Source organism: Podarcis raffonei, chromosome 2 (genome assembly GCF_027172205.1).
Source record: "Podarcis raffonei isolate rPodRaf1 chromosome 2, rPodRaf1.pri, whole genome shotgun sequence".
NCBI lineage: Eukaryota > Metazoa > Chordata > Lepidosauria > Squamata > Lacertidae > Podarcis > Podarcis raffonei.
This window is the reverse complement of record NC_070603.1, coordinates 42159143-42171336: the sequence shown is the minus strand read 5'-3', so window position 1 is coordinate 42171336 and position 12194 is coordinate 42159143. Positions and strand designations below refer to the sequence as shown.

General features: G+C 48.0%; 1 protein-coding gene across 2 annotated transcripts; it reads left to right on the top strand.

Moving 5' to 3' along the window:
* The first annotated feature begins 1228 nt into the window (after window positions 1–1228).
* PIRT (phosphoinositide interacting regulator of transient receptor potential channels) lies at window positions 1229–10014 on the top strand. 2 transcript variants are annotated; one of them, XM_053376203.1, is made up of 3 exons: window positions 1231–1397; window positions 6897–6967; window positions 9037–10014. In XM_053376203.1, exon 3 carries the CDS (start codon window positions 9071–9073, stop codon window positions 9491–9493), a length of 423 nt encoding a protein of 140 aa, XP_053232178.1. In that variant the 5' UTR covers window positions 1231–1397; window positions 6897–6967; window positions 9037–9070; the 3' UTR covers window positions 9494–10014. The 2 variants fall into 2 exon arrangements, with proteins under 2 accessions (XP_053232179.1, XP_053232178.1); XM_053376204.1 differs by lacking the exon at window positions 6897–6967 and having other exon boundaries at window positions 1229–1397.
* The last annotated feature ends 2180 nt before the right edge of the window (window positions 10015–12194 follow it).

Here is a 12194-nt window from a genome sequence, read left to right as displayed (position 1 = left end):
AGCTGTTAAAATGTAGAGGGATCCTGGAAGGGTTTGAATGTATTTGGCAATGTTTCTTCACATATTTTGGCCCACAGGGCTCACTGCAAGAAACAAGGTGTTGGTACATTAGCTTTCCCTCCAGTTTTTATATCTCCACCCCCCATTGATTCTATTAATAACCACACAAAAAAAGGAAAGAAAGAAAGGGTTTATTCAGACGTTAACTGAAGTGGGCCAACCGCATTTGGCATGTTGTGGGATAGCCCTGGAGGGTGCAATGAAGCTTGGACAGCTTTTACCCTAAAATTGAGGCAACTAGCCTGTGGCCCTCCAGATGTTGTTGGACTTCAGCTCCAACAGACCCTGTCAATTATCCATGCTGTCTGGTACTGGTGGGAGTTGCAGTCCAACTACACCTGAAGAGCTGCAGGTTCTTCACCCCTACCCGGAAATTGCTAAGGAACCTCAGGCCTGAGGCCCAAATGTGGTCCTACAAGTCTCCCCTGACCGCATCCCTTTCTGATTCTGCTCTGCCCCCAAATGTTTTTGCCTGCCAGGAAAGTCTCCTTAAACTCTGATAAGGCATCTTGGTTGTCTGGACAGAGAACACAGCTGGTTGTGTGAGTGCAAGTCAACCCTTGGACAAAAGTAAAAATTGCATTCATTGCTCCACCAACTTCAGCCTCTGGCCCCTCCTGGTCCTAGCATGTGGGAACGCACCCCTTGGCCCGAAAAAGATTCCTCACCCTTGTCCTGAAAGGTGGCTTGTAAATACATCAGCTCAATTAAAACATATTAGAGATGGACATAATTGCTTGGTTTTGTTCCAGATAAGTTTCACTGAACTGAATTTCTTTCGATGCCACTGAACCTATCCATATTCCTATAGCTTCAAAACACTAGTTGTTGGACCCAGGTATGTGAAACAGGTACAAAGTTGGAAAAATGCCTATTTGGTGAAAGCCACAGATTAGAATACATGCAAGGAAGGGGAGAATGGGGGTTCATATTCAATGATCCTGAATTGTCAGAACCACTCCCCACCCCCACATGTTGCTCCTTCTCTTGCCCAACCTGTTCCGGCACCACAATCCACTCCTGCCCTTCCTTTGTACTGCATCCATGGCCCATGCAGCTGTTGTCTGCTAAACAAAAGCAGCTCATCCTGTAGGCTCATCCCATGTGCTGGAGCTTTGGCCAGCGAAGGGTTAAGGCAAGCCATTGGCTGCTGAGTGAGTGAGCTCATCTGAGCTGGAACATGCTCCAGGTTTTATGAGCCACTCAATACAGATGATATCAGAGGGGGGTTATCTGAGCCTGGAAGCTAAGCTACTTAGGGAAATCGCAACATCCACTTAGGACACATTCCATGCCTTAGCAGAGCAGCAAGCCAACTGCAGGGAGCCTCTGATCATGTAAGTAGAAATACTTTCTCTGTTGGAACTGGGTGCCTGGGCTCTCTTTGTGGCAGGGAGCTGGAGGGTGGGGGGTACCCTGGATCCCAGAGGCTGAGCTTTGCATCCCAAGCTCTGAATTTTCAGCACCCAACAGGAGCTGGAGGACCCTCCCGCCTCAGAATAGATCTCCGCTGGGCGGTTTCTTTCACATTTGCCTGGAGCTAAATAAATGGACCTTGAAGTTGGCATAATAGTCACTCTCTGCACAGGCTGAAAGAGGCTGGGAATGCAATAAACAGGTCTGAGTCCCACCCATATTCTCTCTGGCAGAAAAGCTGATAATCAGAGGCAAAACCTTTTGTGCACTGGAGCAACCACCCCACATAAAAAGTGGGGGAGCTGGGAACTCGTGAAGTTTCCCCAGGAAAGCACGAGCACTTTTTCTCGAGGCACCCGGAAAAGGGAGTCTGGCAGACTGGCCACATAGCCTACCTTTGTGTTTCTCGGCAGATGTGGGGGGACTGCGTGGATCTGGGGGTCGGAGGGAGGGAGAAAACCAGCACAGAACTGTAGATCTGACTTGCACAGGTTGGGTGTGTGTGTGTGTGTGTGTGTGTGTGTGTGTGTGGCAGCTCCGCTTCTGAGATGAGACTCAGATGCTCAATCCCCTGCCAGGCAAGAACTGCATAGTCAGGTCAATCCTGCCTGATGTAAATATCATCCTCTCGCAGCAGAATGGAGTGAGATGCTGCATCCTGGGCTGGAGAGTGAGGAATGGTGCAGCTGCTGTCATGACGAGGGCGGGTAGCTGCCTGAGCTCCAAGACTTGGGCACTCCCTGTTGGAAAGCCTTGGCTCCCATGATGGTGGTTCTGCAGGGGACGGCTTCCAGATCATCCCGGCCTTGCTCAGGTCATCCTGGGTAGCTCTCACCCACTTTCATCCCAGCCAATGGCTCTTTCCTTCGAACTCAGTGGACCTGAGCTGCTTACTTCCTTCACACAGAGGAATATACAAAGCTGCCTGATGAGCCTGACTATCTTCTTCCCTGACTGGCAGCGACTCTCATGGGTTCCAGGCAGGGGCCTCTCCCAACCCTACATGGGAGGTGTTGGCTGGGGTAGACCAGGAAAAACAGGTGCCAGACCACGCATGCCAGGAGAAGGGCATCTCTGTGATTGTTACGCTGCCACTTGCCCATGTTTATTCACTTCCAATAAACGACTTAAAGCCATTTAACAATTTTAAAAATATCAACAATATAAATAGAGTGCAATTTCACAAATCAAAACAGTTTCAAATCCAAGGCAGATGCATTAGGAAACTTGGTCCTTCCTTGCTCTTTGGCTCTAGTTGTGGAGAAACCTACACAGGGCAGAAGGATGTCTGCAGATTTGACTTTCTGATTCCCAAAGGGGTGTGGAATTAGTGAGGGCGGATTCAGCCAGTCCCCAGGTCCCCTCCCTCCACTTCTTACAGAAACCTCCCCTGGGGCGCACTAAAAGTCGCACTAAAAGTCATTATCATTAGTCGCACTAAAAGTTGCACTAAAAGTCATCAGGATCAGGCCAATATCAGGAACCCCAGGCCACTAAGGGGACCCACAAACACACTATTTAGAAGGCTTGGGAGGGGGCACCAGGCATTCTCATCTTGCGAAGGGTTTCTGGAAAGGTCAGAATGCTACAAGAGAGACTCTTGCTGCTTCCTGCCTCCCTAGGTGCTTATGAAATTGTGGAAGTGTAAAGTGCCAAGCAGAGAGGGAGGGAGGCAGGTTGAAACACTAGCCCACTTCATGTGGCTTGCCTCTCCTGCTCACCACCAGTTAACGAAACCAGTTTGCAGGCTTGCTTCCAGTCTCAAGGCAAGGTTTTGCATATTTAGCAACTTTGCATTGCTGAAAAAGAGTCTTGCAAATAAATGCTGGGCCTGTGTGATTCAAGAGGCCTGCAATCCGAATCCTGAAAGGGGTTACGCTTCTCAATTGTCCAAGTGTCTGGGGCTCGGTTCAAGCCGTTCTCACACATATTCCCAAGGCACAGTGCCCACTTCTTCAACCACTGTGGCAGAGCTGGAAAGAACAATAGATTTCCCAGCGAGATGGCACTGGGTGGCCGACATCCACAGATTTGCCCACAAGATCTACCCAAAGGATCTAAGTAGGCATCCCCCAAAAGCTATAATCCAGTGGAAGGTGAGGCAGAGGCTTGTGCTGACCAGTAGAGGAGGAATCTTACTCTCAATTCTTTCCTGTTTTCTTCAAGAAACAGAAGGCAGATGGGAAGGGAGGTGTAGCGAGAACAGCTCCAGGAAGATCAGGGATACTCCTCTGGATGATTAGTTTCTTCCTATCAGGAAAACTAGGATCAAGGCTGGGCTCCACTGGCTGAGAGGAGGATGGTGTGATCTCCCTGCCTGGCTTCCCTATGGGGAAACTGGCAGGAGAAGAAGTTGAGGCCCATTCACACTGGGATGGGGTGCAGCTAAGATGGGCCTCTTGCTTTTTGCATCATTTGTGTCCTTTGTTGCCCAACTTAACGCTAGGAAAATGGGGTGAGAGTGGAGATTGAGACTGGACTATGCCAAGGGAGGCTAAGGGGAGAATGGAAATCACTGGTGAAAGTCACAGTCCCATGTAAGTCAGGGATGGGGAACTTCTGGACCTCCATATGATGATGCTGGGCTAAAGCTCCCATCATCCTCTGACCACTGGCCAAGCTGCCTAGGCCTGGTGGGAGTTGGAATCCAACAACATCTGGAGGACCGTGGGTTCCCCACCCCTGATATAAATGGGTGTCTCTTATAATCTCATGGCTGGCACATCAAGTCTATACAACAAGGAGACCCCTCGTTTTTCAAGGTGGTTTGACACTTCTCGGCTGGTTATCAGACACCACACCAGCAACATGTAAAGAATAGGAGGAGTGGATCGCAAACCAGCTCTTTGCAGATCCTCACAAAGGAAAAGGGGAATCGCTCACAAGTACAACTGCCCAGGGCACACTACGGGCTGGCTGTCGAACTACATGTGTAATGTAAAGACATGTTAGCAACTTGGGACCAGTTTAACTGTGAAATTGCCTCACCCCATATGTGCCCACTTGACCACTTTGATCAGTGCAATTGTGTGTGTGCAGGGTGTGTGTTTGTGTGATCAGTCTCCTGCTGATAAAAACCAACCTTGCCAGCCTCTTTGCATAACCATTTTGCATGGCGCTGAACAACTCATGCTCTGCAATGATACTGAATTAATGAGGGCAGAGGCAACTGGCGCCAGGCTATTTAAATGAAAAAAGATCAACTCTAGTCAGAATTTCTCTAGTCCCCTTAAATTATGGTTTCCCCCCCTACTCTTCCTAAGTTCCCTCTCGGTGTGTTTCATTCTAGTTCCCCAAGACAAGCAGAGAAAAGGGGCTGCAAATTGTGGATACTGTATTTACTTATTTGAGGATTTGTTATCCTGCCCTTTCAGAGCAGCTAACAGCGAAAACATTAAAACAGGAGTTGGGGGATAAAAGATAGCACAATATGGTATAAAACGCGAGCAGCAGACAGACCAATAAGCCAAAATATGTCTGTGATATGTGGGAGGACTTCTCTTACGTAGAATGGACAATGGAGGCATCTCCTGTTCATAAGCAGGGAATGTCCAGGAAATTGAATGTTTTGCAGTGCAAATGCAGGCTCAATAGAACAAAGAGTACAATGCACATCAACCAGACTGAACAGATCCTTTGTGTTCCTGGTCCACAGAAACACACTTCAAAACACCGGCTCCCTGTTGAAGCCGTCGTCATCATCTATGTTCCTATCATGGTTTCTCATTCCCTTAGCCTGTATAATCATCTTAATTATCTCACAGATATTGTGTGTGCCCTGGCAGAAGAGCAGCAGGTGGGGGTGCAGTGATGGGGAAGAATCCCTTGGGCATTTTTGAGAAGGAGGTCCTGCCTTTTGCTCTCTTGCCGAGTTGTGTGGTTGCGTGCGCAATATATATTTAAATAACATTTCCCACCACCAGTGCCAAAAGAATCCCGCTACTGTAATTCCACCCCTCGCACAGCTATGATTTCCAGCAGCCTTGGCAAATCCCAGTTTCCCAGGATTTTTGGAGGGAAATGTGCTTTGAATTTGCTTTGAATGTGTGGTGTGTAAGCAGCGTGTGCCTCCCTCGGTTTCTCAAGGCACAAAGCCGCCACCTGGCAAGCTGCACCTTTAAAGTGAAACAGACCCAGGTGTGGCTGTTACGCCAGCAAAGCCATGCAAAGCCCTGGCACCACCTCTGGGTGGCAGCCATGAGTGGAACACCAGTGCACATATGGCTCTGGGGCAGGCTTGGGTGGCCCCATTGTGACTGTCGGAGAAAGCCTTTCGCCTGGCCTTCGTCCACCTGATGCCCTCCAGATGTTTCAACTGCAAATGCAATCAGCCCCAGCCAGCACAACTGCTCTATCCAATCACTGCTGTTGCCTGTTTTGAGAATGCTGAACTTACCACTTCTCCCCCAAGAAACCTGGCCAGCTCCTCGCAGCTTGCAATCTCAAGCAGGTCTGCTTGTCTTGGAGCAGCTAAGTACCCGTTCTGTTGGAAAATGGGAGCTCCCAGAGGCTCCATGATGATGATATAGGGGCTGCTGGGGCAATCTATCATGTTCCAAGGTGAGGGGTACCTGCCAACAGAGCAAAGAATGCTCTTGAGTGCTTTAAAGTGAGCATGTAAGTGCAGGTGGGGTGAAAAGGAGTGTGAGGATGCTGTACAGTGGTACCTCGGGTTACATACACTTCAGGTTACATACTCTTCAGGTTACAGACTCCGCTAACCTAGAAATAGTGCTTCGGGTTAAGAACTTTGCTTCAGGATAAGAACAGAAATCGGGCTCTGGCGGCACAGCAGCAGCAGGAGGCCCCATTAGCTAAAGTGGTGCTTCAGGTTAAGAACAGTTTCAGGTTAAGTACGGATCTCCGGAACGAATTAAGCACTTAACCTGAGGTACCACTGTATTCTGTTCCTCCGACCTATGGCATAGGAGACAGCTCCTAGGGGCTGAGGTAACTTCACCCCCTCCCCCAATAAAATATTTGAGAGGGCCAGCTCCCCACAGAAAGTTGATGGGCATTGTCACTCAAATGTTGTCTGTACACCACATATTGTGATTGATTATCTGGGGTGGGCCCACCCAATTTTATTCATGTTGGCACTCCAGTCCTACTGTCACCATGCACCCCAGCCCACTGGGATGAGCAGCCCTCAGATGAACGAAAGGCAGTACCCCTCACATTTTAAGGGAGCTCACTGAGGAGGATCTCTTGCCCCCAACACCTGAAGCCAGCACTGGCTGGACACAGGGTTCTGTTTCCAGGGCAGGGCTGCTTGGAACTGCAGTTTTAGAAGATAGCGTGAAGTTGGCTTTGGCTGTGACTCACAATATCTACACAGCTATCAAGGAATGGATGGTGGAAGCTGTAACAGCCCTCTGCTGCATATCAAGCTCCCTGTGTATGTTTCTATGTCTCCCCAGAAGCACAAAGAAGCCAGAAATTGAACTTCAGCCCAACAGTGACTTGACTAAGCCAACAATCCTTACCCATGGTGAGTTCATCTACAGCACCTACGCACCACTAACAAAAGAGATCGAAACTTTGCTTGGCAAAAGGCTAGCAGGAAAGCATTGGTTTCATGGACTGTGGCAGGGATGGGGAACTTTTCTCAGCCCAAGGGCCACATACTCTTGTGATCAACCTTCTGGGGGCCACAGGCCAGTGGTGGGGTATGTGACCAAAGGCAAAAGTGGGCAGGGCAATGTATTTGATTCTTACCTTTGTATGTAAAGGGAAAGGGAAAGGCAACCCTGACTGTTAGGTCCAGTCATGACCAACTCTGGGGTTGCGGCGCTCATCTCGCTTTATTGGCCGAGGGAGCCGGTGTACAGCTTCCGGGTCATGTGGCCAGCATGACTAAGCTGCTTCTGGCGAACCAGAGCAGCGCACGGAAACGCCGTTTACCTTCCCGCCGGAGCGGTACCTATTTATCTACTTGCACTTTGACGTGCTTTTGAACTGCTAGGTTGGCAGGAGCAGGGACCGAGCAATGGGAGCTCACCCTGTCACAGGGATTCAAACCGCCGACCATCTGATCGGCAAGCCCTAGGCTCTGTGGTTTAACCCACAGCGCCACCCGCGTCCCAACCTTTGTATGTAGATGACAGCAATGCAAAAAACAGAGGTTTCTGCACACAAGAAAGGGCTTATCCATGCTTACCTTTCCTCTGTGCTTTCCAGATATGGTCTGCGCTTTAGAGCTCTGTGTCTAAGAGCTATTTTTTGCCCCAGAGCTTTCCCCATGAAACTCGCTCTTTACTGCTGAATCGGAGCAAACAACAACCCGCGGGAAGCCCAATTGGCAGTTGTTCTGATTCAGCAGTAAACAGTGGATTTTCCCTGGGGAAAGTGGTGAGACAAAATTAAAACTTCTCGGATTTGTGACTTGAAATCATGGGATGAATGAAAGTACAAACGGGCCGTTAGTTTAATCCTGCCCATGGTCTATCAAACCAGTGTAGGTCAGATGCTCATGCTTCAATCTGATTTCATTGTGGCTGCTTCCAGGTGGGCAGTTCCTGGGTCTACTCCAGGGCTCTACCATTAGGCAGAGTGATACGGCTGCCTCAGGTGGCATTTGACAATGTGCATGTCAAAATCCTGCCCTTTCAGAAAGCTAAAGGAATAGTGCTAAGGGCACTTACACTTGTGGAGATTGGGCTCAGTTGCCATCCTTCTGGAGACAGGGGGGAAGTCAGCATTTTTTGCAGTCTCAGAAAAGACAGAAGAACCACAGAGGGGAAAGAAACAGAGTGACAATCTTTGGTTTACAGCATCATGTAGATGCTTCATAAAAAGTGAGTGAATGAAGCGGGGCGATTCCATGAGGATTTCTACGATAGCCAGCTAGTCATCTCTGTAAACAGTTTTGCTTCAGAATGGGATAAGATTTTCCCATCATTATCACAAGGGCTTTCCATTTAGGACTATGCAAATCTGGCTTCTGCTCCTAATTCTCAATGACAGATTCTCCTTGACCCCAGCTGGGAAGGAAAATAGTATGGTACCAGAAATGTGTTGAGTGGATTTCCACAGTGGGCTCACCACTTGAACTATGTACAGTGGTACCTTGGGTTACATACGCTTCAGGTTACATACGCTTCAGGTTACAGACTCCGCTAACCCAGAAATAGTGCTTCAGGTTAAGAACTTTGCTTCAGGAGGAGAACAGAAATTGTGCAGCGGTGGCGCAGCAGCAGCAGGAGGCCCCATTAGCTAAAGTGGTGCTTCAGGTTAAGAACAGTTTCAGGTTAAGAACAGACCTCCGGAACAAATTAAGTTCTTAACCCAAGGTACCACTGTATGTTTGTCGTCATAGGAACTGAGGCCAGAGCCCTTATTACCAAGAAAGGACATGCGGAAGCTCAGAACTAGTGAGGCTGACCTTCCCTCATGGTCTAAACTGGGCCTGTGACAGACGCAAAGAACATCCAAGCTCATGAGCCAGTCACACCCATTAGCTATGTAGATAAATCTTAGCCTAAGAGTTTGGGTGAGAGTGAAGCATACAGCTATCCAAATAACCTGCTCCTTGGTCTATTTCTCTCCCCCCCCCCATAGGCCTTAACATCCTGAGTCTGCATAACAAATAACCATGGAAACCCAGCCAAAAGAAACAGAGGAGGGAGAGAAGTCCCCCGAGTATAAGGACCTGCTGCCCAGCCAAACAGCCAGCACCTTGTGCATCAGCTCGCGAAGTGAGTCCACCTGGAATGCTCCTCACCAGAACAAGTGGGACATTTACCACAAGCCCGTTATTGTCATCTCAGTGGGTGGAGCTGTGTTCCTCTTTGGAGTGGCTCTCACCAGCCTGACCTGCCTCACCGCAGACCAAAGAGGAGGCATGAACAACACGACCAAGGAGGTGTTCAAACTGTGTGGGCCAGCCTTCCTCTCGCTTGGCCTCATGCTGCTGGTCTGCGGGCTTGTCTGGATCCCCATCATCCGCAAAAAGCTGAGGCAGAAGCAGAAGTACCACATCCTCCAGAGCATCAAGTCCTTCTTCCTCAACCGCTGAAGGCAGCTCTCAAGATTCGGCCACCAGGCGAAGAGGACTGTGTCACAGAGGACAGGGCCCTGCCTTTCTCTCCCTGGACCTACAAGGACAGATCAGCACTGCCCTAAAGGGGAGTTCACTCCCATCCCCTCCTCTTCTTCCTGTGTGCAACAGATTTCTCCATCCCCAAGCAGAGACACTGTTGGGTGACACTGCGTCCTTAGCCAGTGAATATATTTCCCAATAGGATATCCATGCTGAGAGCGTGAAAACTGGCAGATCAGATCCCAGAACAGTGGATTTCTCACACTCGTTATTGCTTGAAAGGATATGCTATCTGTATCTTCAAAAGCCTGGTTTTCAGACTGTATTCACAAGAATGTTGGGGCTTGTGCCATGACCCTCCACTAGAACTAATAACTGCCACAAGCTTTTGTGAGAAAGCAGATTGGTATTTTTATTCCAACAACTGGCTTTTGGGTTTTTTAAACAAAACCCAAACCCCTCTGCCTCAATCCCAATTAAAATGTTCAAGGAAAGAAGCCATTGTGCAAGCAAACAACTGTGTGTGAGTACAAATATTAATCGTGCAAAAGTCTCAGACTCGGGGCGAGAGGGTAATGTCTGAAGGGTCTCAGAGGATCCAGGCTCTCAAATGCTCTCAAAATGAGGGGTTGTCATTGTAAAATTACTTTGAAAAAGAGGGGCATGGAGCTGTACTATCGTAGAGGAGATGGCAGACTGTTGTGTAAAGAAACGGGATCTGCCTAGAGATCTGTCACACTGTCTATGCCATGCTACTGCAGCTACTGTCTGTGACTGCTTTTCTTTTCTGTCCTGCTCCTCCTTTGTTCAGCGAAGCGCCTGAACAAAAGACCCTGGGTTCATCCGCACTTCCCTTTTGCTAGGCAGGGGGGCACTTTAAAGCACTGTGTCAGGTGCCTCCCCTTTCTGCCCCAGTGCTTTCCCTGAGAAAACCTGCTCTTTAATGCTGAATTGGAACAAATGGCAATTCAGGTTCTCCATGGGTTGCCATTTGCTCCATTTCGGCAGTAAAGAGTGGGTTTTCACCGGGAAAGCACTGGGGCAAAACCAAACAAAACACAGAGACACGGTGCTTTAAAGCCTATAAACACAGTACAAAAGGAAGTCTGGATGAGCCCCGTGTTAGAATGCAAGTCCCTAAAATTATGTCGATGGTTGTAGACAAACATGGATGGACAGAAATATAGAATTCAAGGCAACTAGCCAGGATCAGGGACTTGCCAAGTATAGTGAATTATGTTTAAGGAACAATGTTTACAGTTATGAATGTGACATCAGCTTTTGAAAATATGAACACCTGGAGAGGTATATGGTATGGGTGTTCTGCACATATTTGCAAAAACACTGATATGCCGCCTTTGGAAACACAGCTCTCCCAAGGCAGTCTACAATATTACATTGCTGTTTGTCCAGGAATCTACCCCTTGGTCAGGGCGAACAACTAGCAACACTCCTGTGACCCAGTGAGAAGAATGTCTCATTGAAACTATGATCAAGCATGGTTTCTTGGTCCTGGAAGACTCTACTGCATGCCAAGGCCAGGCTCTGTGAGTTAGCAGTGCATTGGTCTTGGCAGGCAGACAGGAAATTAAAAGTATTTGGGCTCCCATTGGAAAACATGAGTGGAAAGAGATCTGCTAGATCATGTACACATGTGCACTGAGGTTCTTTGAGAAACTGCTTTGAAGGCTATTGGGCTGTACTGGTTATATGGCCCTTAGGATGAAGTGTAGAGATTTTTATACATAGAACAAACCAGAGAGGCAACCAACCAGGAGTCTTTAGATTCTGCCTTACAGAGGCCTTAGATTGATTCATTCTGAACCATTTTCAGAAGCTGCCTTTTGGAAATGGTTCTCACTCCCAAAGTGCCTCCTCACCAGTGCTGCTTTGTGAATTCTTCCCCCTCCAAATGGCACCCCCCAGCTATTCCTGCTGACATCAGTAGAAGAGGCACATAGAGACAGAGCTTTTTATTTCCTGGCACTAGGATAGCTGGTTCCTGCATTTCTAATTCATTTCAGATAAGGATGTGCTCTTAAGGTTCGTTTCAGTTCTCAGTTCTTTGCAGAGACAACTATTCAGTGTGGGCTTCAGTGTTTGATGCCGGGCTGTGTTTCTCAAAAACTGGTAAGACCGTGGTGCTTCCTGTTCAGATTATGCCTTACTCCATTCATTGAGGAAGGAACAGAGAATCCCCCTTCTTTCCCAACATTTATATGCACACACAACAGTATTAGAGGTGCACCATTAGTCATCACTTACCAAAACATTACAAGACAAACTGCTCATTTTCTTTAAAATGATCTAAAAAGCTTCCATACAGTTTACTGCAGACATGTAAAAGGTTATCCACATCAGGGGTAAATGCACATTAAACGAAGAAAAACTATGGGCTGGCATTTTTATGATAATGTCAACTGGAGGGCGCAAGAAATATTTGTGTGTGAGCAGAACCAATTCCACAATAGACTCTCATCTGGAAGCACCTCTGAAAAAAAATATAATTGTAACACAGTGCAAGGGGGCAGTCCTTAAAAAAAAAAAGTATGGTCTGTGCACTGTAGTGATGCGATTGCATGGTGCGGCAGCTAGTAAAAGTATTTAAAGGAAATGTAAATAAAAAGTACATTGAGATGGTGCTGGGGCAGATTACTGTTACTGGTGTTATTGGTCA

Coding starts and splice junctions, on each gene's coding strand:
- PIRT (XM_053376204.1), top strand. CDS start 9,071: ATGGAAACCCAGCCAAAAGAAACAGAGGAGGGAGAGAAGTCCCCCGAG.